Source organism: Paramormyrops kingsleyae, chromosome 2 (assembly GCF_048594095.1).
Source record: "Paramormyrops kingsleyae isolate MSU_618 chromosome 2, PKINGS_0.4, whole genome shotgun sequence".
In the NCBI taxonomy this organism is placed as follows: Eukaryota; Metazoa; Chordata; class Actinopteri; order Osteoglossiformes; family Mormyridae; genus Paramormyrops; species Paramormyrops kingsleyae.
Window position 1 is genome coordinate 6,293,875 of NC_132798.1, and position 27,563 is coordinate 6,321,437.

General features: G+C 41.5%; 2 protein-coding genes across 12 annotated transcripts in view; both read right to left on the reverse strand.

Moving 5' to 3' along the window:
- Window positions 1-636: 636 nt before the first annotated feature.
- LOC111857579 (actin filament-associated protein 1-like 2) lies at window positions 637-24,698 on the reverse strand. Of its 2 annotated transcripts, none has more exons than XM_023838589.2 (16): window positions 24,471-24,698; window positions 17,791-17,919; window positions 16,877-16,957; window positions 16,692-16,768; window positions 12,495-12,591; window positions 12,163-12,374; window positions 9,344-9,520; window positions 8,714-8,806; window positions 8,462-8,549; window positions 7,029-7,240; window positions 6,654-6,778; window positions 6,405-6,525; window positions 6,107-6,197; window positions 3,897-4,066; window positions 2,095-2,205; window positions 637-887 (listed from the first exon to the last, which is right to left on the reverse strand). In XM_023838589.2, the coding sequence occupies exons 1-16, from the start codon at window positions 24,484-24,486 to the stop codon at window positions 861-863; spliced, it is 1,827 nt and encodes a 608-aa protein (XP_023694357.2). In that variant the 5' UTR covers window positions 24,487-24,698; the 3' UTR covers window positions 637-860. The 2 variants fall into 2 exon arrangements, with proteins under 2 accessions (XP_023694357.2, XP_023694356.2); XM_023838588.2 differs by having other exon boundaries at window positions 6,405-6,528.
- A 1,590-nt stretch (window positions 24,699-26,288) lies between these two features.
- The window catches only part of LOC111857514 (dematin), a 35,716-nt gene continuing 34,441 nt past the window's right edge, over window positions 26,289-27,563 (reverse strand). For all 10 annotated transcript variants that reach the window (XM_072704440.1, XM_072704427.1, XM_072704433.1 and 7 more), the window contains one exon: window positions 26,289-27,405. The gene's annotated coding sequence lies outside the window, so the exon portion shown is untranslated. The remainder of the gene's footprint in view (window positions 27,406-27,563) is intronic.

Sequence of the window (27,563 nt, forward strand, 5' to 3'; positions counted from 1 at the left end):
GGATCATATGAAGCGCAAACACACTACAATATGTCTATCCACCGCTCGTTTATTGAACAAATACAGACGTGAATAAATTAGTTCTCTTTTGACAGTTAACTGTAGTTCATCCGTGAAATATTAGTCAAGAGGATTATTTCTAATACCTTTTATATGTTCTCAAAACCAAGGCACTAATTACATTACATACCGTACAGTAAAAAAAAATTACTTCGGCTGTGTCAGTAAAAGTCCATAAAAGTTCATAAAAACATTACAAGTTTAAAGAAAACGTTTTTATAACTGGCAACTGTTACACAAATATAAACATTTAAATATATGTTTTATGTATTATTTTCTCCTGGTATTTACATTCATCCTCTCCATAACTTTTTTACTGTATATGCAAATTAGATGAAAGTGGATAACGTCCCTTTTTTTAAAGTCAGGAAACTTCTGAAGGAAAAATACATGCTGTGATGAATATTAGGGAGCTATACTGAGCAGATAAGGCATTTCTCCTGTAATGGATAAACGGTTGGAATATGGATGACAGATGGGTGATGGATGCATTGAACATATGTTCAGATAAAGGTGTATAATTTCTGGATTAAACGTTTGCAGCACCTGTCAGGAAAGTAACACTCAGATGATGAGTAGCGTGAGAACGTTAGCTGTTTAATGGAGGAGTACAGAGTTTACAGATTGCTTTGCCATCAAATACAAAAACCCAAAAGACTTAATTCATACAAAAATTTCTCAAAAAAAAAATGAATCAAAAATGCATGATCCACATGCACAGTAACAATATATTCAGTGCAATATATACTTATACAAGTAAGGAAATGTATACAAGGTGAAGGTTAAGTGGCTGACTGGTATCATGCAGAGGCTTTTGTCTCCCACTCCTAAAAAAGAACAAAAAACAGACGGTTACAAGGGATATTTCATCAATGAATCAATCATTATCATACAGAAAGAAATGTGAGCCTTGATGTATGCAGAAAGCTCACAGGGGTTTCACTTACACAAAAATGTTCTGAAGGCAGAAGGAAAAATGATTGGTTCAGAGAGATGACCAATCAGATTGTAGAGGAATGAGTCCAAGCAACCAAAGGAGGTGGGACCAACCATTCAGATGTCTTGGTCCGCCTCTCCTAGTTGCTTAAGACCCATCTCCACTACAATTTGATTGGTTCAGAGAGAAACAATCATATTCCTTCTGCCATCAGAACATTTTTATGTAACATTTTTACCCTAATCCTGGAGTGCTGGTATGTAGCAGGTTTTCTATCCTACCTGACCAGTTACTATCTGCCTGAGATCAGATGTGGTTCATCAGAGACCAGGTAGGATGGAAAACCTGCTGGACACTGGTACTGCAGTAAAGCATTCCACACACTGCAAATTTAAACTCAATAGAAGCAGTCATATTAAAGTGACAGCTGACTTACCATAAGAAACATCAAATTAGTTCATTCAGTTTAAACCTGCATAATTTTATTTCTTGTGTTTTTTTGGGTGGGCAGGATTCAATATTTATTCAAGAATGGACATTAAAGAATTTGGTTAGTTCATCAGTAGCAAGCAGGAAGAAATTTGACAAAACGCGTGTGGGGCTTAGGAAGGACATGGTGCCATAGGGGCCCTTACTGTTGGTGGCAGATGACACTCATAATAATTAACCTGGCTACCAGTAGCTGTGTGAGGTCAAGGATGCGCCCTTATGTGTCACACCAGTTTATCAATAAAGAACAGAATCTGAAGCATCTAAATTTGATCACAGACAAAGAGCTCTCTGTCTCAGAGAGTTTACTCATTAACAGTTTACTCATGAACTTTATACTGTTGGATATACAAACATTTTTTCAAGGTTTCAGATCAACAATGAACAATATTGTGATCCAAGAATAACCAGAAGGCTTTATATATAACCAAATGATGTTTAATGATACCAAATTCTTGTTATCAGACAATTTATAGTGTCCTTTGGAACCATTACATTGGTCTGAACAATAGATTGTATACATACAAATATATATAACAAATGTCATGACACATTTTGTGTGGAGCTGGTTTTCTCAGTATGGATCAGGACCCACACTGGTGACATACCTTCTTTCTCTGGAAGACCTTGCCCTTCTCCATAAAGATGGCAGAGGGAGCTCGTTTCAGGGAATTCTTTGCAGAGGCAGTGCGTCGCAGCAAGGGCGTCAGGAACCCCCCCTGTGGAGGCAACAGCAGTGAGAATGTCAAGAAAGTTTCATTGTTTCATTGCATAGACTGATACTTTTCTTGGGAATCAATATTGTGTTTCAGTGGAACGTAAATGGTTTGGATACGTTGATCACATGGTTAGGAAACATCCTGTTTAGAGGTGGATTGTGAACTTTCTCAGTAAATGGTTAGATGGAAAAATGTGTGACATCCTGTCACAAAACAAGTACATTTTTGAACTAATACATGATGTCTGAAAATGGCAGTCAATAATAACATACGGCACTCTATTTGCCATTGTACAATCACATGGGAGTTCTTTACTTCTCACATGTCCCATTTTGCTCTCATACGAGATACATATACAGGTGAAAGCGAAAGGCCAGGTATTTATCCGATACCCCCAAAGTAGTTCTTGGGGTTCAGGGCCTTGATTAAGGGTTTGACAGGGAGTTAATTACCGTGCTGCCCATGTGATTCAAAACTTTGGCCTTCCAGATGTGGTTACGGAGCCACACACAACTCCAGACAACTCCTTTGGCTGCTACATTTTGAGGTTTATTACATACTTCTTATACAGTCTGCTATTTGGCTTTACATCATACGATATATGCATCAAGGGCACCTGCTCCACAGATGAAATTATGCAAGTACTCAGTAGAGTCTTTGCTGCAAAGTGAGCAGTTTTCATTCCACTGGGAAAGCTGCGCATGCTACCAAAATCATCCTGGGTGCATGAGAAATGAGAAGTCAAACTGTGTGTTTTGAGGTTTGTCTCAACAGGGCCTGGTTTTGGGGGAAAAAAATCTTGGATAGCATTTGCAAGTTTAAAGGTTTTGGCTTCAGTTTAGAAGGATTTCCTGTAAAACATGTGCAGCAGATCCCTCCTCTTATTTTTTTTATATTTGTGAGTCTTATGTTCATTTTTCTTTTTTCTTTCTTACAGAAGAAACACATAGGCAGAAACGTCACTTTTCTGACCTCTTATGTAGTCGGTCCATTGAGTCATTTCAGAAGAAAATATCACATCTGTTGAACGTTTTTTTTTCCCATCCCGTCAGATTTGAACCAGCCTACATCTACCATACATACAGTATGCTCAGTGACACATGTTGTCGATAATGGAACTGATTACCACCCTCCTTTAAGAATACTTACATTTTACATACATTTGTGTGAGTTTTGCATTCTTTCCCAACTTAATATTCCCCCATTTCATAACTACATTTTCCACTGTCTCCCGTATGCATATCTTTTACTTATTATTCATTTTAATTCTGTTAAATTCAATAATTTGATGGAAACGTATGGAATATTATCTAATCTCAATCTGTAGTAATAAACCTAATTAAAGTACATGGTCCAAACACATTGGATATTTGAAAATATGGATGACCTAGATCTACAGATACGGAGACAAAGCCAAACAGGGTTATTTTATTTTTTATCTCATTGTCCAAATGGTAGTAATCCTAATAACTATGTACTTAACTAGTTTTTCAAGATTGGAATGGTTGGTTAGATGGTTGAATGAGTGGATGGATGGAGGGATGGTGACACATTACATCACTAGTATGAGAGATACAACCTAGTATAGTGCTTTTCTTTTTCTTAGAACTGGGCATCTCCTCCTTGTTTCAAGCCTCAAATGGGCATCAGGATATTCTGAGTAGGATATCTATGGATGAGGGTCACGGTACCTGTGCTCTTTCAGTGCAGAAGGCCAAAGACTGTCTGAAGGAGGAGCGCTTGGGAGTCCTGCCAGCCGTCACCAGGTTCACCTCTGATCCTGCGTGAAGCTGCGTACGCCTTTTCTCCACCAGTTCCAGCTTCTGCACCCCCCGAGCCAGGTCTGGCGCCACCTTCAGGTCTAATCACACAACGAACGTTTCGAGACACAGGTCACAGAACCAACAAATGCCAACAATGAAGTTATTTAATTTAATTGTATAAATAATAATAATTACAAAATAATAATAAAAATAATAATTATTTTTGCCTAAACACAAAAAGGATGACTGGTGTCCTTGTCTTTTCTCTCTGGAATGGGCATCATTTATATCACTCAAAGGCAGAAGAATTGTGTGGGGAAAAAATGCATTCAGACAAAACTGGAGCCAACAATCAGTCAGTCATCATTTTCCCCCATTTGAGGGAAGGCAGTACCACTGATTTTTCCGGCCATCTTTGTAATGTGTAACATTTGACTCTGTAAGAGAGGCCTTTGCTTTTCGGCCCTTTTTTAAAAAAAAAAAAAAAAAAGTCAAAAAAGTTCTCAAGGGAAAAACACAGATTGCAAAGACCTTAAAAGGACATGCTGCCCACAAGGCTACATCCTCCCACCACAGCCCAACCATCAAAAATGACAGCTAACCACCGTCTCCTTCTACGCTGGGAGACATTTTTCCCTTGACTTCCAAGGGCCCTGTGGGCTGTCAGCCTGCACACACTGCAACCTAATTTGCACTACTGAAGAGTCCTGTTTGCTCAGTTTGACGTGTACATGCAATTTTGAGAGGAGTCACCCGCAAACTTTAATCTTTGTCATTGCTGCAATCAGTGATACTGTGACAAATTTTAATTGTGACAATTCAAATTTAAATTGTGCTTTTCATCATATTTTATTACCCAATAAATCTGAGACATCCAGTGTTTTTGGATACTTATGTTTTTCCTTATATTAACATACTTCTGCAAACCAAAGATGGTATTAGTATAAAATATTTCACGGACAGACATGACACTCGCTATGTTTTGCCAGAATCTGGTGTGAATCTGCTACAAAGTATCCCTTAAGTTTATTTAAGGATAAAGAAACCATAGTAGGTGTCTCTCCATACAAATTCACAAATATCCTGCCATAATAAGATCTTACTAGTGAGACGACCTTGGAAGGTGTCATCACTGGGCTCCACAAACTGCTATACATACATCCAATGAGTTGGGATACAGTCATCCTGAAGCATACCCCTTCCACAAGGAGAACAAATTCATTACGATGCAAATAACAGATCAGCGCAGTAGAATCGCGGCTCGATGACATGTATGAAAAACCCACATCACAACTTTTAAAAACATGTTAAAGAAACAAAGCCCATAGCGGTTTTGTTGACAAAGTATAGTGCTGCCCTAGTTAAGCACAGCATGACTGGCGTTTTACCTCAAAGTGTCACATGCCCGGGCCCAAGTATCACTATTAAGGAGTATGTCTACTTTCCCCAGACTGACATGAGGAATTTATCTTTATCAGTGAAACACTGACACACATCATCAGTTAGCGTCTGTTTAAAGTACAGATGCAGTGTATATCCTTTGAGAAGGCCCGCTATAGCTAACTGAAGACATGTGTGTACTTCACATGAGGGCTGTACTGGCACGTTTTGGCACATACACTGCAGGCCCCGAGGACATTATTTACATCACTTTGTTTGAACCAACCTGCAGGCACATTCATACAAGGGGCTGATGACAAAAATATTAAAACACTGCTGGAAAAGTCTTATGATTTCTTATTCTAACTAACATATAATTATTGAGACACTGTCGATTCAGCTAAACATTGAGTGAGCTACAGTACATTAAAAACAGATGTGGTTGAATTGTTTCCTTAAAAAAAGGACTCAATGCATAAGAATGCTAATAATATCCATAATAGGGCCACAAATTCTTCACTAATCATATGTTTTGCACCGAGGAGCAGAAAAACTTGTTCTCCTCACAGATACATTCATTTTTCTAATTTGGGTTCAAGTGTGATTTATATTCCGCGTCACATACAATACAAAAAAATATATATTGTCAGTTTCCTAGGAGTCAACTACTGAGCTGATAGTGGAAGCCATTTCTGTAAGTAAAACAAAGACCAGTCACACAAAGACTGGCAAAACGTCAGGAATTAGAGCATACTTACTGTGGTTGGAGAAGGTTTCTTTGTTGATATAGTTACTTTCATCTTTAGGAATCATTGAATCTCTCTGTGTATTGTTCTGAGATTTCTGGAACTGAGATAGAAGGTTTTAGTGCTCTGAAGAATTCACACGTTATAGACAATTCTCGCGTAACGCTCGAGTTCCATTCCTGCGACCAGATCATACAGCTTACAATACCGACTGGTCATAAAGCTGCTCGTTTAAACAGGTAGGTCGTTGAGAGAGGAGTATCTGTATATCCCAAATGATACTGGTGGACACCCCAAAATCAAAACTTACCCTGTGCTCCAAAATGCATGTGTTTGAGTAGATTGGCTGGTTTTGCACTGTCCCACACAGCTGCTGAAAGGGGTCGTCGATGTACATGTTGGAGGTCGGGAATCTACGAGTCATCAAACCGCTGCTGGACAGAAAACAGGTCTCAGTACCATACATCCAGATGTGAGAAATTGATTATTTTCATGTTATGGAAGTGCTGAAAGAGTGCCTTTGGGATCAGAGGTCATGGAGAGCAAGCAGGTATGTTACCTGAGTGGTCTGCTAGGCCCAGCATCCAGCATGGAGTCCAACTGCTCGTACTGGGACTCTGCCAGCCCCAGGCTCCCGTCCTGCAGGAGCTGGAGCCAACGCTCCTTCTCGTCTGCACAGCTGGCCTGCGGGCAAACAGAGGAGGTCAACACCTCCCTCCCTCACATGACCCCTACACAGTTCAACTCTCAACAAAAAAAAATGCCATACTTCCTAAACCTCAGTCCAAGGATTCTGGTATCATTTGTGGAATCCTGTATTTTCCCCTTTGCTGTGGCTTGTTTCCCAAAGATGAAATCCGGATTCCTTCGGGCTGTTTTTGAATAGCATGCACAATAACTGGACTGGAATCGGTGGCTCCGGTGGGCTGCATACCTCCAGAACAGCCACCTGGTCCCCATGCAGGGCCACAGTGATGCGGTAGGTCTGAGCCGTGTCCTCGCCTGAGCGGATTTCACACCCCCGGAGCTGCACGCTGTACTGGGGGCTCTCCTCGCACACCTCGTCCCGGAACATCTTCAGCACGCCGTGCTCCACCTGGCACCACAGACTCTGCCACTGGCAGTTCATCAGGACATTCAGGAAGCCTGTCGATCCAGAAGGGACAACCGGGGGGGTGGGGGTCGCAGTCAGACTGCTGCCAGAGGATCTCCAGGTATGGGTATAATAACGGCGAATCTGACATCTAAAGTGATCATCGATTGAACCAGAAAGTATTCGGCAGCAAACCACTTCTGAAAGACAGAGGCAGGACTTTCCAGAAACCATGAAAACACATGGCAAAATGGGTGTCTGGTGAAAAGGAAATTAAAACACAAAAGATTTTTTTTCTGCCCTTAGAAATTAGTATAAAGCACATTTTAAATTACATACTGCATGACTGTGCAGAATGACTGCTGTTTTTTTTACTTCAATTATCATGCAACAAATACTGTCCACAGTCACTTACAAACGGGACATTGTAAAATGCTTAACGTGGCTTTAATGTTCCAGAACAGTAATCAATGAACACCAAATTCGTCTCAGACATGTCTTTTCATAAATGCTTCCACCTGGCAAAAAAATCAAAACCTAAATCCAATGAGTATGGATGGATGTTATGTTACACTGAGCCTTTTCCTCTCCTGCCAACAGCTGCCACTGTAGGAACCATAAAGACACCCATTATAAGGAAAAATCTAAACACGACTTAAATGTTCCAAAACCGCAATCAATGATCACCAAATTTCTCTCGGACATTTCTTATCATAACAAAACATCCATAGTCACAGGATTTAGGTTTTGATTTTTTGCCAGGTGGAAGCGATTATGACAAGACACGTCTGAGAGAAATTTGGTGTTCATTGATCGCTGTTTCGGAACATTAAGCCATGTTAAACTTTTTCCACATTAAGCGTTTAATAAAGTCCCCTTACAAACTCTTCACTGGTTACATTTGTTTCCCCCAGTCTGGTGCAGGAGATGGAATCTCCTTAAAAAGGTGCCAAAACAAGACAAATATTCTGCTGCCTGTTGTCAAATCATTTCTGGCTCCATCACGGGCTAGATGAACACAATGAAATTACTAGACTTAGCAGTGAAAGTTCAGAAAATGGCCCGGTTTGGTATGGCATAAATTTAGCCTTCACCTAATTGCACCTCACTGCACAACCCACATACTGTCCCCAGAGTCCCAATGAATGCCACAACACAGTACATGCAGACCTACTGGGCAGCTCCACATGGAGCTATTGATAGCAAAGATCTACACCATTTCATTACGGCTTGAGGAACGAGTACCGCACACAGGCAGCTGAAAAACATCTCACCCTTATCTCTCATTTCCACACTGCTGATAGCAGACGGAAGGCCGGAGAGTTTGTCGTCTTCCGAGTCCGTGTGGAGGACGGTGCTTGACTGCAAGGTGAGGAAACAATCATCAACCAATCAAAACAATACAGGCCAGACAATGACAACATGACAAAAAAAAACATGTAGATCTACAATAAAATCTCAGTAGTGACTGCCATGAAATATCTGTTCAGCAGGGCTGTGGGTACAGGAGGCAACAATAAAATTACCCTGCAAGAATCCAGCCTGTCACACTTCAGCAATGAGGACGAACTGTAAGATTCCTTCTCATATTGGAAGGAGCTGCTCACTTCTTCAATGATCTAAAACCATAAAAATAGTTACATTACTTTACTTAGCAAAATGTACTAATAATGGGCATATAAGAACTACCTAAATTACATTCAAAAATCAACGTAAACAGATGTGGGCAGTATGGGGATGTGGAGTTGCTATCATCTCACACCCCCAGGGTTTGGCACTTGAACCCTGTTCCTGTGTGGGGTTTAAATGTGCTTCACATGTTATGTGAGTATCCTCTGTGGGCTCTGGTTTCCACCCAAACCCAAAAGACATACAGCAAGGTGAACTGGCTTCTCTAAATGTGGCCTGCGATGAACTGGAATCCCATCTAGGTTGTTCCCCAGCCTTGTGCCCTACGCTTCCCGGGACAGCCTCCAGGCGTTCCACCACACTCCTGGACTGGAAATGTTACTGGAAGATGGACGGACTAGCACACGGCATGTGAGAATGAATAATTTTCCAAAGGTCGACCAGCTGAAGCAATATTCCCTCTCTACCCCTCTCTTCTTCTCCTGGAGTTAGCCAGGAGTGGGCCATAATCATAAACACCTCCAAACCTTCCGCCATTCCTCGGCCTGCTGGCAGTTCTGGAAGCCGATGACCACGGTGTCCGAACCCGCCACCACCTTCAGCTCATGCTGCATCTTCTTGCCATGCTTGCACTTGTACACCACCTGGCAGCCCCTCAGCTCCAGCTCCAGCAGGGGGTTCAGGTCTTTGGCACATTTGTAGCACTGGGAGAAGGACATGGGGACAAGTCAAGTTCACGTACTCGCTATTATACCATCCATCCATCCATCTTCTATGACCACTTGTCTTATTCAGGGTCTCAGGGGGGTCCGGAGCCTATCCCGGAGGCTATGTGTGCAAGGCAGGGAACAACCCAGGATGGGGCACAAACCCATCGCGGGGCACAGGTTCCTGCAGCCTAATAAATGTTCTGTATTAATGCGTTTTAACATTTTATCAAACTTGTTAATATAAAAACTTGCATGGCTTTTTACTCATAAGTAAGCAGCTATTCTTATCAGCATAATTTTCCTTGGTTTTTAAAATGCAAGCGCCCATTGACGGTTTCTATGGTTACTTAGCGGACTTGCCGCTTCCACTTTGCAGCCAGACCAGACGTTCTCTCCATGTAGTAGCTATATTTTTAAAAGCACACTGAAACTCTATTAAAAGCTAATAAAAATAATTGTCTTCTGAAAAATGAAACGGTTAGCAGCATTGCACCAAGATGTTGTTGATTTTTTCATATAACTGCAAACCTCGTCATGGTTTATCCCTAACTTATCCAAGTTAAGTCAATTACAGGTCGTGTTTGATCAGAGAGCTGGAGGCAAATATCAGGAAACCGCATGATATCATAAGAATAACTGTCATGTTGACATCTTCCCAGAATATGTTTAATAATACTGAAAACTAAAATTACAAGCAGTAGGTACTGGCGAATTTTAATAAAATTTCTGCAAACAAAATACAGCTTTATCCCACCTTCCCTGAAGAAAGAGCTATATTCTTCCAGAACATATAAATGAAAAAGTTATTTTTTAAATATATATATTCTATTCATATACATTTTTTAATTTAAAAAATTGCCTTTAAAATGGAAATATAGGACAGTTGAAGATGTGCATCAGGTCTAATTTTCTAGTATTTTTACTTTGCTATATACTGAATTTGAGCCTTTGAGCAGTATGGTACTGCGGAGAAGGAGTTTGGCGGTTCTTTCGTTTGTTTGGTATGCAAGGTAATCAAACATGCAATCTCTCAAATTCTTGCCCTCCTCACTTAACCCAAATGAAAGGATAATTAGGTTCAATTGTTTGGACCAGCCCTGCCAACGTAAATCTAACTCTGCCTTTTGCCACCAGAGTGAATCTGTCTGTACACAGGTTCAAGAATCACGTTATACCACAACCAAAAGAAATACCTGAAGATTACTGGAAAAGGGTCTTTGATGTCTATTGGCCTCAGAAGGTTTATAGACCTATTTTAGGGTTCCGGGGCTGTCCTGAAATACTGAAATACAGTCAGAGCCAGACTGTGCAGACTGAAAAAATTTGCGACAGCAGTGAATCTTCCCAGTGGTTCAGGGCATAGTTTCATGACTCAGTAAAGGAGTATGGGAAAAAAACCACAGCTCAATGATGAAAGCATAACTGGCTGTCTGCAACAGCTGCCACTGCAGGAACCACAAAGAGAATCCAACATAAAGATGCAGTCCATCCCTCCACTCATCCATCCATCCACTCATCCATCCATCCACTCATCCATCCATCCACTCATCCATCCATCCATCCGCTAAATGGCATCTGGGTCATGCTCAGACCACCAAACTGAAACCTTCCCAGCCACACAAATGTCATGCCAAGTGGTTTTATCAAGTACCTTTTCCCCACAGAGTAGCTTTTGAGTGCCTCACCTACTTAGAAATCAAAACAACATCTATGAACGGTGTCAGAAATATAGAAACGTGCAGAAAGTTAGCCAGGATTGTTTTTTCCCCATTAAACTGTATGAATTGTGATATTGTATTAAATGAGAATATTTTATCTACCTAAACTGATAAAAAGGACAGACCTGTTCCTGAAACAATGTTAGCAAGAAGCTTAGCTAAACGATATAAAATCCCTTTAACATCAAATTTCTCCCCAGATACTCCCATGAGATGGTTTAAGCATTAAAGGCAGCTTTTATTCTGAACACTATACAGTCACGTGTCGCATAATGACGTTTCCATCAACGATGGACTGCATATACGATGACAGTCCCGTAAGGTTATAACGGAGCTGAAAAATCACCATTGCCTAGTGACATTGTAGCGCAGCGCATGACTCACGTGGTTGTGGTGATGCTGGTGTAAACACACCTATTGTACAGCCAGATGTGTATATAAGTACAACACATTCCCATTACCATAGCTTATCAGGTATATTAAAATGATGTAATATATAGCCATGATTTAATGATTCCTCAACCATTTTCCTCAAATAAGCACTGCAGATTCAAGATCAAATAACACAAAACTAGATCAAATGTCTTTTAAATCTTAATTTTACTGCAAGTAACCCACAATAGACTATCATTTAGTATAATATGATGTAGGCATGTTAAATCACAACAATGAAAAAAGCTAAACTCCTTTTTCCCGTAAATAAAGAATGTTGCTTTTAAGACGCTGCACAACAATGAAATTGCCTAACGACACATTTCTCAAAACGCATCCCTGTTGTTAATGACTGTAGTTTTAGACACATACCAGCTCCTGTAACACTTTTCCTGTAACACTTTCCAGATGAATTACAGTTATCCTTACGTCAGGCTAACAGACGACGTCCCCAGACAGCTGGGAGTAGCTGCTGCTACAGCCTACCAGGAGGGCCGTGTTGCGGATGATGAAGAGCTGCTTCTTCCACTGGCCCAGCCACTTCTTTCTCGACAGGTAGCCGCAGATGCGTGACTCAGGCGGAGAGCGGAGGCATGGCTGAGAGGCACTCCACTGGATGTAATGAGCCCTATCCTTCACAGAGTCCTCCTCTTCCTCGCCGTACGACTCATAGTGACTGCTGTCAGAGTCCACCGCGTCTGGCCCAGACACATTTAACCACACATTTGAGTCAACGTTTCTGAAATACAATCCTGAACATGTCCTTTACGTGACCCTACACCACTGAAGGGCCGCTAACTGTGACCCCGGCATCGTACCTGTGGGCTGACTCACTGGAACGAATGGTTCTGCCTCTTCATAGCAGTCATCATCCAAGCCATCGGGGGGGTAAGGAGGCACGACAGGCCCCTTGCTCTGAAACGAGGACATACACGGCAGCTTCATTACATTCTACAACTGTCCCCATCCCTGTCACTGATCAGTCACAGGGTGTCACGTCACCACTAATCCAGGTAAAAGAGAAATATCTTCCAATACAAAAAAAAAAATCCTCAACTTCAATTTAAAGCAAAAATAAGAACCTTGCGCAGAGACAAACGTGTAATTTAGCGTCTTAAAAGCAATATGCTTTATTTACGGGAAAAAGGAGTTTAGCTATTTTCTAAAGGTCAGGAGGAACACAGGCTGCAACAAGAAAAACACAGGCTGCTCAGAAGGCCGAATGAGAGGACTGCGCCTGGTCTCAGATCAGTCACTCATGCCATCTACCTCAGGGAACCCAACCAAACCACATGACTTGGCACACACCATTGTAAATGAAAAAACAGGTTTCAGGGATGGTGGACGAAACCTATTTCTGCTTTAAAGTTTTAGTACTGTCGCATCATGTGGTCACCCTCCTAAGCCACAGGAAATGTGTAAATCCAGGGGTCAGACAAACAAACACATGTAACTAACCTTTACCGCTCTATGGGTGAGAAAGGTTGAAATCTTCCTCTTTCCCAGGAGGGTTGGGTAGCTGGTTAACCTTGGGCCCCTAGTCTTTCCCTCCTATCAAAGTACGGAGTTTTGTTTCCTCTCTTTCACTGCCTTCAAGCCCTCATTCACTATCCATTTACTTTACTGTTGCACTAAACTGTGACATCCAATTGCCAGCTGTTGTTTCACTGAAATAAGTGCTCTGGGCCAAATATGTTGCGAAAAGCACTGTATACATATAAATCAAACTAGAGAAATAATATACCCTGTTAAATGAATCCCTAAGCATTTCCTTTATTTGTGAACTTTCTGGGTGAAAAATGCACTAAAATTGCTAAATTTAGTTCTTTTCAATTGGTTTCTTGCGTTTCCTTTTTGCCAGTTGTCCTAGATATTGTAAATATTAATAAACTAAATTACTCTATTCCTACCCATGTGGAGTTTACAGAAAAGGAGAGGAAGCAAGACTATTTTGGGGGGGGGGGGGGGGGGGGACTACTTAACCCCAACTCAATTTAATGGATGTGGCAGATGTCTCTCAGACAGACTGAGAAATGGCTAAGCTGAGATATGGAGGGACGAGGGGTTTGGTGCAATGTCTGTTTATTTCCTGAGGTGAGGTAGGGGGGAGAGAGTCCATAAGTAGTGGGGAGGAGTTATAGAAACAACTATTCTCTACCTCAGGCTTGTAAATGTCCTCTCCATACTCACAAAGCCTTACTGGGAGGGCCATGCAGGTCGCCCACCCCCAATCCATTGTGTTTATGGCTTTTGTTTTTTCAACGGGGGTGAGATGAAGCGGAGAGTGAGAACAGCTGTGGGGCCCAACTCACGCAACGTCTAGCTGACAGAGAGGACATCAGTGAAGAAGCACACCAGGCTTCCCTTAAGCTTCAGCTTCCACAGCGTGACAGACCCTCTGCTATAACTGACAGATACGGCTTCCAATTGGTACTCTATGAAATATGAAGCTGAAAATATTAACAGATGTATTGTGATTTGTACTTATTTGGAACTATTCCTTATATTTTAGCATATCTTCTATTTTATTCTTTTTCTCCCCATTTATATTTGTGTTGTTTTCAAATGCAAATACCAGTACAGCAAATGCAAATACCAGTACAGCAAAGACAAATTCCTAGTACATGTGGGAGTACCTGGCCGATATGTTGAATTTTGATTCTAAAATACTCAATTTCTGACATGTTTTCTCCTATACTTTAACAAGGCTAAATTAATTTCATATTAAAGTTTTGCTAGACACGTACAGTATATGAGAAACCACTAAATTCTGTGTACAGGTCAGTTCTGGGCCCCCCGCTTGTGCACGTGTTATGTGGGTCTCAGTCCTTGGGTTGCGTGTAGTTTCCGGGAACTGCAGCCGGGCACTCCTGGTCACTCCTGCCATCCTATCCCGGAAGGCTTTTACTGGTGAGCTCATGGTCCCCACGGGCGGGCTCTGCCCCGTCCATGTCTGACTTCCCCTAGTATGTGGGCGTTCTATCTCTCCATCACATAGACATAGATAATTATTCTCTGGACATGTACTTCCTCTCTCAGGCTGCATCTTGAGTAATAGCATCATACTGATGAAGTAGAGATGGCCACTCGCATAAACAAAGCATTTCCTTTCACAGATACAGGGGCTCTTCAAAACATTTCCTAAGCCTTTGATTAGTAACGACACAAAGCCTTCTGCCGATACCAAAAGCGCCCTGAGAGGGCAGAGGGGAGGCTGAAGCACGTGGGTGGTGGTCCATATGGCCTGAGCTACGTGTGTTTCCACTTCTCTGGGGGCATATCACGTTGGCAGATCGGTCGGTCAAATTTCCGACAGAGAAAACTATTACATTAATTATTACTGTTAAATGAATAGTTTGGAGTGGGCATCTGAGCCGTGTGTTTTGTTACATTTTTGTTTTTGTTTGTTTTTTTTTATTAAAGTCGAGATCAGCAGGGTTCCACCTAAAGTGCATTGTTGCTGTTGTTTTTCTTCTTCTTCTTCTTCTTCTTCTCTCAGTACTTGTCTGTCTATTTATGCATATAAGTTGCAATGAGGTCCAGGGCACATTATTTCGCATCACCAAATGCAGTGTACTGAATATGGATGGCGAGACGATAAAGCCCTACTTGACTTGACTTGACTACTTAGAAGCTGACTTGACTATAGACCATCAGGGTCTACATGGCCATGGGGGATAAATGAGTACTGATGAGGCAGAATCTTATTTGTGACAATGACCTAGTTTATCGTGGCCTTGCTGTAGCAGTTTGTTGTTTACTCCTGCTTGCCACACCCGGCCACTTGAATCGGCCTCGTTAAAAGTGAAACCTTAGCCTCTGACCCATTGCACTGCTCTTCACCCCTCTGTAGGACGTGCGGCTGGGCGTCCCAAACCCAAGACAGGCCCGGGACCCTCTCATTAGCGGCCCACGTCAGAGCCCCCCCCCCTCCCCCCCAGCTAGGAGGCCTGAGAGCCTGTCAGCCACTACAGTAGGCCCCTTTAGCTCTCCCTTGTCATTATGGTCAGTGAATAAAACTCAGGCCTGAAAATAAACCCTGCTGCTGGGCTCCTTTCCCCAGTGCCACCTTACGCGGCCGCAGCAAGGACAGAGAGAGCCCTGGGACGTCAGTGGGGCATTGGCCCTTGCAGAGCCAGCCCAGGGATTTTGGAACCAAAGCTCCCTGAAAAACAGACCTAAAACTGAACTGAAGACATCACTCACAGCAAACAGTCTAATGTCTGGAACAACAAGCTTCTAAAGAGAAATAAGGTGACAGAAATCATTAGCCCTTGTTCAAATCCTTAAGTCCAAATGTGTTTCTAAACATGTCATAGACTCATATTTAATAGAGCACAACACAAAAGATACATCACTGTACAGCATTTAACTATATTTAACAAAGCTTAATGCTCTACTAACGTATTCTGGTCAGACTCCACGTGCTTCTGAATCGACAGCTAGAATTCTACAGTGAAAGGAACACAATCTGTGACCTAAAACTGCAGCCGAAAAGCATCAGCACATACTTGAACAGGACTGTTTTGAGGGTATGATTAACCAGGAAATGAGCTTCACTGCTTGAAATGTTGATTTTTGGAAGTTAACTTTAATATTGCATTTGATAGGATTTATAAATGCAATATTAACAGTAAACAGTAACCCCAGCAGCTGTCTGCTGCTTTAAACTGGTGTTGAGGAGCTCATCATTAACAATAAGGGGGCTTGTTCATTCTGCTCTTTCACAATTAGGTATGTTTACTTGATTTGAGATCATTCTCTCTGTTACTTCTGTTACTATTGCTTAAATACAAACACTTTCAAGCGCAAAATAAAGATGATGGAATTTTGACTATATATCTACTTCCACCACTATCTCTTTAAATGCCTACAGATAAAACTGCCCTCAAACAAATGTTTGAAGAGTCCTTCCGCAGGCTCTGCAAATATTTGATTAAGTTCCTGTTTAAACTCATCCCGTCTGGATTTCTTAGTGGTCAGTGGCCGGAGGATAAAGAGAAAGGCAGACTCACCCCCTTCAGCGGCCATTCAGCTGAGGACGAGGCCTCTTCAGCATGACTGAGGTTAACCATGCACTGGAGGAAGCCCCCTGTGCAAACAAAGGCAAATGTTAAGTGTCCAAGGACAGACCCATGAGGAACGCCAAGACTTTCAAGCTGAATTCTCAACTAAAAAGGGCCTTAGAAAAACCCCTTACCAGCGACTGTCTGATTTTCCCTGAGATCACTGTTGGCGGCTCCAGATGGACAGTTCATAATCATGTATTCTGCGTCCTCCACTAAAGAATGAGAGGAATAGAGAGAGATCAAAGACAGACTCTGAATATTAATAAAAGTGATCACACCCTGTTCTATTTGGCACTTATACAAGCATTGTTATGAAATATTACAACTTATTAATAAGAATGTTTTCTCAGTTTGTGTTATGGTATTTGTCTGTTTCGCAGCTGATCCATTAACAGTCAATCACAGAGTACTACAATAGGGTAATAGTGTAATGTTTTTGAAAAGATAACCCAAATACATTTCCAGTGATTAGTCTGGTAGCAATATGTGAGATTTATGTGCACATTCACCGGTAAGGCACCTCCATTTAAAACAGTCCAAAAATGTGTGGTTTTGGGTATCTGCCTTTTCCTATACCCTTTCTGCAACAATTCTACACTTCATAACATAGATCATATCTGCTTTTATAAACTCTCTCCAAATCCACCCAGCTGACCCTATTTAAACCCTAAAAATGTTTCATAACAGCAGTACTTCATTTATCCCTGTGGGGAAACTGGGTAGTATTACACATCCCAACTTGCTCTCCAGGAGAGAGACAGACACATCTATATAGTGTTCATGTGAGAACAAGTTTTGGTTTCAGACGGGTGCCCTGGAGCAGTTGGGGTTAAGGATTTTCCTCAAAGGGCCCAATGGTGATAAAATTACTCTACCAGCTACAGGACTCAAACCAACAAAATCCTAGACAGAGATTCGTAATTAAACGAGTTACACAGCACTCCAAGTCTCAGCTCTTATAACGACGGATCCCGCTAGTGACACTGCAATGACAAAGAAAAACAACACGAAGTGTAAGATGAAGTTCTCTGTGACAGTAACTCACCAGGAGTGTCCTGTAGTTTAGATAGCAGGTCTGAAATAGACTTTTTCTGGGCCTGAGCGATATAGCTGAGGTTCTCGTTGTCCAGGACCAAGAGGAACGACTGCAGGTCCAAGACCAGCCGGTTCAGCACTGTGGGGAGAAAAGCTGCAATGATAAGTGCTCACCTGCAGACCTAGGGATTATGGGATGGGCCAGAAAATTTAGGTGATATTAATAGGTATTGGACTGAATAGCGACAAAGCTGGAAAAAAGTAGCGCATAAGCCTTATGGTATGTCTGAAATACAGAAAACAGGAGTGTTACTAAAGATTTATGAAAAAAGGGCTAAACCTTTGCTAAGGATTATGATTTTATTGAGAATAAATGACAACCCACTATTTAAGCTAATCAGTGTACATTTATGTGGGTGGGGGGAATCTTTTAGGGGGCTAAAACAGCCCTAGCAAGGCCCCTGACTGAAATAACATGTCGATATATCCATCTTTCATGACCAGTCACCCAGGGTCAGAGGGGGCCCAGAGCCCATCCTCAGAAGCGCAGGACACACACTGGGAGACACCTTGGATGGGGGGGGGGGGGGGGGGTAGCCCATCATTCATTCATTGCTTATTAACGTCTGCAATTTATTTAGTTTGCACTGTAACCATCACTGATAAGCTCAGGAAACTACATTTGAGTATCACTGTAACAGAAAAAGACATTTAAAAATGGAAGACCAACCCACACACTAAAAGCCACTTCAAATAATTTGTATTTAACCACTCTCTATACCTATTATTATCCATCTTAACCATACACATAACCCTCAACAATAATCTTCCCTAAATATTCTCTCAATCATTAGGTTTAAAGTGATCTGACTAAAATCACTTTGCAAAGTGAATATTGTAATTGGTGCATTGAACATTGTAATTGGTGCATTGAACATTGTAATTGGTTACCATGTTTCCCTCTAGCATGGTTTTCCTCTGGATACTCCAGTTTCCTCCTACAGTTCAAAGACATGTTGGCATGCTAATGCGCGTCTGTAGATTGTGTGGGTTAATGCCCTGCAGTGGACTGGCATCCCATCCAGGGAGCCCTGATTTGTGTCCTAGGGTGATAAACACAGTGACTATAATTACAAACTGCAGACTCTCTAGACTGGAAGAAGAGGTCATTTTGCTAGATTTATACAAAAATGAGTGGAAAAACAAAAAATATTTTGATGCGATGATTAGGAACAATTAGGAAATCCCCCCAAAACACATCATTACTGGTAAATTTGAGTCTTTCCACATAAAACACGGATTGAATGGCAACTTTTATCCATATCAACAATCTTGCAGCAAGGACATGTAATCCAGGACATCCAGTGGTACCACCATGCACCAAAGCGCCATGCCTTCATTGACTTTTACAGTGTATGAATGTGCCAGGTTTAGTTTACAGCACACAGACAAGCAACAGAAAACAATGGGGGCCGCAGTGGTGTACGATAGCCGCTCTTTTATGTAGGGAGGGGGTGTAAACAGCCCCCGCTGGTTAAACCTCATCTGCCTACACACAGCAAAAGACAGTACAAGCCTCACTTTTGCTTTCACAGTGAACAGAGATGCATGGATACTGTGGGAGAGTCTATCAGAGGGCCTTTGTACAGCAGTCCTACTATCTGTGTAAATTACTCTGTGTGGGGAAAAAAAAAAAAAGAAAAACAGTGGAAGGGAGGAAGGACTTTCTGCTTATGAAAGCCACAGCAACGCTGTCCCATAAAAACAAGCCACTTGTTATGGTGTCCTCAATGGCCTTTAAATCTCTCTATGAAAAGAACGCCCAAGTGTCCAGACAAGCCTATACATACTTCCAGTGCTGAATGAAGCCTTCAAACCAGTCAAACTGAAGAGCTCAATTGTTTCATAATTCATCCATCTTTCCCAGTATAACCAGAAAACAGCTGAGGCCAGTGCACCCCCACACAGGGCACATGGGCAGAAGTGCCAAATGTGTACAAGATGGAAGGAATATTCCACTACACCTTTCTCCTAAAGGCCATGGGGTAAACATTTAAGGCCCAGAACGGCCTAAGCTGTTACCCCTGAGAAAGAAAGATATTTAACCTGAACGCAACCTGGCAAATGACCCAGCTGTACAAACAAAGGGAGTCATAAGCTGTGACTTTGCTGTAAATAAGCGTCTGCTGGACACTGGAATAAGATCAAAAAAATGCTCTTGTCCCCTGCAACCCACCAATCGTCCAACCATCACAACTTCTTACAACAGCGGTGAGAGGAATATGCCACCATATGGAGAACTGGACACAGCCATTCCTGAGCAACCTTCCATATTCATCAGCTCTGACGTATGTCCATGTCAATATGCTGATCTATACTGCGTATACAGCGACGATCTTTAACTGCGGCTGAACTTAATGTTGTGAAAACAAAGGTCTCATTTTCGCTACGTTTTTCTTGGAGAACAAACTGTAACTCTATATCTCTGTCCTTACAAAGCCTGTTTTCAGCTCATTTAAAAAAAAAAAAAACCCAAACAAACGGCACATCACTAAAGATAACAAAGAAACACTGCAATTCTAAATTATTACCAAAGGACCACACATCTATTTTCATATGTATCTCAACTAAGGCTTGGCATGTTCACCAAGGCATGTTTTAAATTACAATGCATAAAATACTATATTTTGCCTCTGCCCAAAAAACAGACTTTTATCGTGAGCAGAAGACGTTTTATTGCAGCAATGATTTTAAAAGCAGGGCTTCCCTTTTCTCACCTATGTGAACTGTTTCCACTAACCTTCAGACAAAGCTGGTCTGGCAGAAGCACATAAAAACAAACACGAAACAGAAACATTCCAACTGACGGGGCGTTAATGTTTGCCTGGTGAAAGGGACAAAAAAAAAGAAAAAAGAAGATAGAATTGTTTACGGCCTCCACTGAATTTCATATTTACATTTTTGATAAAAACGAAGGAAACAAAAACATTGGGGAGGATTTCTGTAGGAATTTTGGGAACAGTTCTGCCCTATCTGCCTTCTTTCTGACCTCACTCTCTTCCTGACACTAGCATGAATAACTACCAGTGAAATCACACAGTAGCTCTTTCCGCGTGCCTTCCATGCGAGGCAAACACTTTTCTACATTCTTCATCCAACGTTTAATCCTTAGAGGTATCATTATTCCATCCGCTCCATTTCCTGTTCCCTCAGTATCCTCAGAAAACAATCCGTTCTTTCGGAAGATGCACCATAATACCTTCTGACTCACTGACAAACAGCCCAATCTTTTTCGACCTTTAAGTAAATAAACCATCTCATTCAATAAAGATGTAATTGCAGTTACAACTGATGTTTTAACCTTTGTGGAAGCAGAAGGGCAGGCAGTTTACCTGTTTGGGAAGGGCGCAACTTTCTTTATTGTTTCTTTGATCTCAGGTTTATGTAAGGAAGACTGATTTTCGTAACAGGCAGTGAATATGAGGTTTTCTAAGTGTTATTCTGTTCAGTGACTTTTACACATAGAGTTAAACTAAATGGGCTGCTTCTAGCTTGAAACCCTAAGTAGGATGTAGGATGAGAGGATGGAAGATAGATGGCTCACTTCTATAAAAAATAAAAATAAAAAGAACATTCAATCCAAATCCATAACCTTACATTTACACAGTTTTGCTTATTGAAGAAGTACTTTCCTATATTATAATTTCGGGGCACACATGGTAGATTCACCTCAGGATGTGAGGTGAATGAGGACTGGAGGAGAACAGACTGAAGCAATCCTAAAAATGACAAATATGAACTGTTTTGTCAAATGACAAAACATACTAGAAGAACTGTACAATGACTCTGTTGACTCCAATGACTACAAAGACATGATTTTTCAGGAGCTGGCTGATCAAAAATGATTAGGGATCAACACCTGAAGAAAGAAACCAGAGCAAAGCACGGGGGGTGGGGGGGGGGACCCTTTCCGCTTCCTTTTAATTACACGGAGAAATCTGACCCCGCGTTTTTTTCTGTACGCCTAGTCACATTTCAAAACAAACCACAGAACAGCCATTCACATTTATGCCAGGCAGACTCGCTTGAGCTGCGTGATACAACAATCACATTTTTAAAGAGTTGGCATTGGGGTGGGGGGGGTCGGGGGGGTTCGTAATATCAGCTCATTAACAAACCTCAAACTTTAAGCAGAGACATTTTTCACATTCTGCAGATGTCTATGGGGCCTACTCAGCTTTAAGTACTGGGGGCAGTGTGTGGCTCTGTGGCTCAGGATGCTGTGCGTGATCTGAAGGTCACTGGTTCAAATCCTGCAGTCAGCAGAGGGATTTCACTGTTGGGCCCTTGAGTGAGGCCCTTAATCACCAGCTGCTTCAGGGATTGGCTGACCCTGTGTTCACAAACGTATGTCACTTTGGATAAAAGCATTGCTAAATAACTGAAAATGTAAGAACTGCGGGGAAAAAAAAAATCAGCCTCTCTGCAAAATCTCATGAATTGAAAAATTGGGTTTGATAGCTTTTCCTACACCTTTCCATTTAAACAATGGGAAACTGAAGGTAAACCACATCAAAATCAGGAAACAAAAATCTTGTAATTAATGAGATCATGTATTATTAAATTGCATGTTTGTTTATTGATCACAAAAGGACTATTTTACATTTCTGCTGAAAATATATTCAAAAGACATTACTGGGTTTTGGGTGTACTTTACATTAAAACTAATGTTCCACACGAAAAAATCTCACAAAACACCAGGTTTGACACACAAAATTGTCTTCAGCTGGGATTGTTGTCTGCAAGGGCAATATGGGGAAAAATGTAGGAAGGGTGGGATATGGTGTGGGTGATTGAGCACCCCGCCAGAATATCCCAAGGAACTATCAGATGCTGTTCACCATTCCATGTCCAAATGAGTCAGAAATGTTGATCTCCCAAATTAAGGGCTTCCATCCTACCATCAACACAACATCCTGTCCCTGAGCAGCCATGGAAGCTTTGAACACAATGACCATTTAAGTGCATGCACATAGTATGTGCCCAGGACCAACACGGAGATCAGACATGTTCAGAATCTCAGGCATCGGGGTGACAATCAACACCCTGCTTCATGATGTGATGCAAGAAGCTGCAGGAAATGTCTCAAGGAGAGTAGATCCCTAGAGAGCTGGATTCACGAATTAGACCTTTGCATCAAACTAGGCTAATATTACATCAATCTCTAACACAGACATGTTGTTTTGAGATCCATAGTAAAGGCAAAACCATAAAATCATGACTGAGGATGAAATTATTAATCGCTGCATTTCAGCTGCCACAGTATGTGGGTTTGACGGCAAAAATTTAGAAACACACCATTTATACAGTCTGCGTAGCCTACTGAATAAATGTGATTTCCCAGTAGAATATTTAAAAAGTAAATCTACATGTGTTCCGAACTTCATGGATGTAAAATCGCCGTTTATTTGTACTGCAGAAACACAACGTGGAAGATAAACAATTACACTCTCCAAATGACTGGAGTTCTCTTATTTTTCTTGACCGGGGAAACCTGGCAATAGCGTATTGTTGTAATATAATCCGTGATGTCATGCTGTTGCTAAACAGGGTCACTTTTCACAGGATACAAATGGAAAGAACAGAGCTAATGCAGCACAAAACCCCTTTCGTTGTTTAGTCTCTATTATCCTTCCCTCGTACAGTTATAGAAAGATCAATCCGGTATTAATATTTTAAACAAACTATAGTCGGCTGTTTCGGGATCTCTTGGGAGATTGTGGTGGCTGGGGGCATTTCCGACTACTGCTCTATAGTTATTACTTACATTCCTTTAAAACGATAAATGTTGCATAGGCCAACTTCCAGAACAACAAGTTTTTACTCAACCGTAGTAATGGCCAGTTTGGACTGGGTCCACGTTAGCCAAATACTGGCAATAACACCACATACTTAATTATTAATATAACAAACATCTTACCTGGAATAATATTGCACTTAAAAAAATATTAACTTAATTCCACTGTGGGAAATGTGCACAGTAAGTAGCCTATACCACAGGTCGGTTTTATTCACTTGGTTCCCAAGGTATTTTATTTTTTTTAATGTCAAACAATAAATGAAAAATAATAATAATAAAAAAAAAACTGGGTGGACGAGAACAGTAAAGAAGTGAAGGGCAACGAATCGGGGAATAACGCTCCGAAAGTAATAAGATACGAGCAGTACACTAAACAATAAATAAGAAAATGATCAAAATAAATAAAACGTGCTAACTAATACGATTTATATGTTTAAGATACACCTCAGATACCGCTGCACAAGAAAATGTGTATGAGGTCCATCGGATTTCTGTACTATATTAGAATAGACTGACGCCGACTGGAGGGGAAAGAAAAAGTTACTGAGCCTCATCCGAAGATCCCATCACACGTTATTTAACAGCAGACTACTTTATCCTTCAGATAAAAAAAAAAACGGACTGTGAATAGTTTCTCATGCTACAATGCCTGACACATTGTGATGTTCATAGTAGAAAAACGCGTCCACCTCCAGCTTCCAACACGTTTTTATTTGAGGAAAACAACAGCAAACTTTTCGAGCTATCGCCGCGGGTATGCTGCATGCGAGCGCTTTATTTCCATTTCTTACTGCTTAGATCCTGTCGTAATGGAGGAAATGGCCCCGTACCTTTTTGTTTGTCCATCGCTGTCGGTGTTCAGGGTTCAGGGTCCGTATCGTTTCCAGGCATAGCTGTGTGTGCGGGTCGGTCCACCGCTCTGCAGTCCCTCCGCTACGGTGCCCCGACCAGCCGCCGCTTTGTGGCACAAGGCAAGCGGATCATAGCCGCGCCATCCCCGCTAATTACTCCTACCACCTTGAGAGCTCTTTACGCACTCTTCTTTCTTCCCTCCCTCACTCACTCACTCCCTCTTTCCCTCCCTCTCTCACTTCGTGAGAACACAAACACGGTCATAGCCTTGCACATCCTTATGTCAGCTTTAAGGAACGCTTTACGTCTTTAGATCGCTTTCTGAACAGAGAAAAGAAACATGTTTTCTACAACTTACTTTCTTTTTCTTTAATCTGAAAGCGGTTCTTCTCTGCATTTAAAACCAGGGAAAATAAATTAGAGAATGCGCACATGATAGATTTTATAAAGGTAACTTATTTAAAGATAAGACTTTCGTAAAGATACTTTGAACAATATATAAATACGGTTTGTATGTATTCTGTCTGTAATCAGTGGTTTTACACAGAAACCCCCAACAGTCTTTATGTGATTTTTTTATTTGTACTTTTTCCAACACACTTGCACATGAAAAACAGACAACATGGAGAACATATGAGTATGAAGGTTCAATCATAACTGTGCCCTAACACATCTGTGCAGCATTCATTTGTGTGCATTTTCAAATACATCTCTAATATCCTGATGAAAATCATAGTGCATCAGCAGTTTTGAGACTGGTGAAGAAGAAACAGACGATGCCCATAAGCGTGTGACTGCATCTGATGGAGATGCTGAGCGTTTAACGCTGTGGGTGACAGAGGTATACTGTTACCCTGTCTCTAGGGGTTGGTGACCCAACCCGAACCTCGTCTACCCAAAACAGACGCAGTAGTTATGCTCGGCAGTAAGCCATACAGAGGGACACAGAAACCTATGAAGCAACCGCGAGCTGATAAAGTGCTGAGAGATTTCTTTTAATTTCCACAGAATCCTGAATGTGCGTGGTGCTTCTCCCCATATCCCATGAGCTGGCACACTGTCTTCTCCTCCCATCCAGCCAAACACCCATCGCATCTTCGGGAAGAGTTTTGGCTTTGGCGACACCTCCACAGCCCACACTGTTACCCACGCTTCCCCCCCCACCCCCCTTCTTCCACCCCGCCCCCCCCTGTCAGGCAGCCAATGGACAGGGGTAGGTTAGGACTAAGGCACATTCCCTCACATGAATCCTGCTGCCCTACTATGCTCTGCTTTCCATACCAGTGAAAATAAGTTCAAAAGGGAACATATCAATTACTATTGCTTCTCAAGGACGTAGCTGAAAGGGTTTATGATGTAGAGATTGTGGGGCACCCATCTGGCCTGTAACCCCTGTGGTCCGCCCATGGATCCCATCCACACACACACACACACACACACACACACACCACAGTGACCTATCCCTGCAAGTATCTGTGCTTCTTTGACTTCCCCAGTGAGTGGAGCGTTTGTGATCACTTTTTTGCCCTTGTCAATGACTTTAAAGACAACCTGTAGTTCCCCATCAATAGCTATCAATACTTTTAAATGAGGCCTTTTGTAAACTCATGCTGTTCTCTACATAAAAAAATACAAACTGCCTACAAAGAACAAACGAATGATGCACAGAACTTGCTTCTGTGCAGATATGATGGAGAAATACTCCAAACTCATAAGTTACCAAATCCTTTTTTGTCTATCTGGACAGTAAACAAGTAAATGAGTGATGATAACAGAAGAGTAGCCAGAGCTGCAGATGCAGACATTGCGCTTGTTATGGTGATACAAATCAATACCGACACTGCCCTCATCAAAACAAAAGCAAAAAACCTTAAAGGTGCTTACAAATGTGCAGGTATTGTAGCAATAGGACCAGACAGGTAATAAAGGTAGGCACCGACAATGTGTCCTGCGTACCTTTAAGACGTCAGGCTCCGTCTATGTAGAACAATATTGAAGACACTAGTTGAGACTAACATCAGTGAAGGTTTAACATGCTAATGCAGATCAGCCAAAAACTCAGCTGCAGATTTCTAGACGGTGCAATTTTGTTGGAGCTAAATAGTAATAATATAGAATAGTCTATCATCAGCTCTTTTAGGAAAGGAATCAAAATGCATCTATCTGAAGTTCCACCACTTCCAAAAACAGATTAGTTGAAACGAAAACTATCAAAATGACTGAGAAACAATTCAAAAACATTCTTCTATGTTTGAATAAACAGGGTCAAGTAAATCAGCCCATTAATTCTGCTGGTATTTCAATGTCAATAGAAGTGTACTGCATGTTAACTGATACCCAGCTGCTCGGTTCAATATACTGAGAAGTAAGTTAATAGTTTTCCTCGCTAAAGTCTTAGTGGCAGTGCTGCTCTGATATAAAATGAGGACTAATAGAGTAGCTTGGTCTATAATTGAACTCACTTCCCTGCCTGTGGGATGTAGCAAGTAAGTGTTGGTAACCTTATTTCTTTGTTGGTACCAATTTGAATAATACCAGTCAGAAGATATGTCACTTCGACAGGCTTTTGCACAATCCATACGATCCTCTGTTGCTATTGTAGTATGAGAAAGAGACACAGCTACTAGACCCTAAGTTTTTAAAACTGTCGATAGTCGATTTTTAGGTGACTATGACTCAGGAATGGGACTTTTGTTCCATTCCAAGTTTAGCATTTGATATTTTCTGTATTTGATTCTTTTCTTGAATGTGTTTCCAAAGACGTGCGGTAGTCTGTGTTCATGAGTAAGTCTCTTCTCGCTAAAACAGCAAAACCTTCTTTTTCAAGTCGTTTTGTTTCCAGAGAGAAAGCTGATCAAAGTCCTCGATGGACATTTTAAACACGTCCAGGAATTCTTCTGGAGCCAGGTGACGCTGCAGGGAGAGAGGAACAAAACACATCAAACAGGGCCTACATATCAGATATCCCTAAACCCTACAGATATGGGCTCAGTATAGATGATTATCCAATTTTAAGCATGCATCACAAAGGAAGGTGATCTCCAGCTGTCAGGCCAGACTTTATGGAGATC

Bases quoted from the DNA above. Each gene is read 5' to 3' on its own strand.
- LOC111857579 (XM_023838588.2), bottom strand. The intron at 4,067-6,106 runs GTAAGTATGCTC...TTGTGTGATTAG, and splicing joins AGAAACCTTCTCCAACCACA to ACCTGAAGGTGGCGCCAGAC. The intron at 888-2,094 runs GTATGTCACCAG...GTTCTTTTTTAG, and splicing joins AGGTCTTCCAGAGAAAGAAG to GAGTGGGAGACAAAAGCCTC.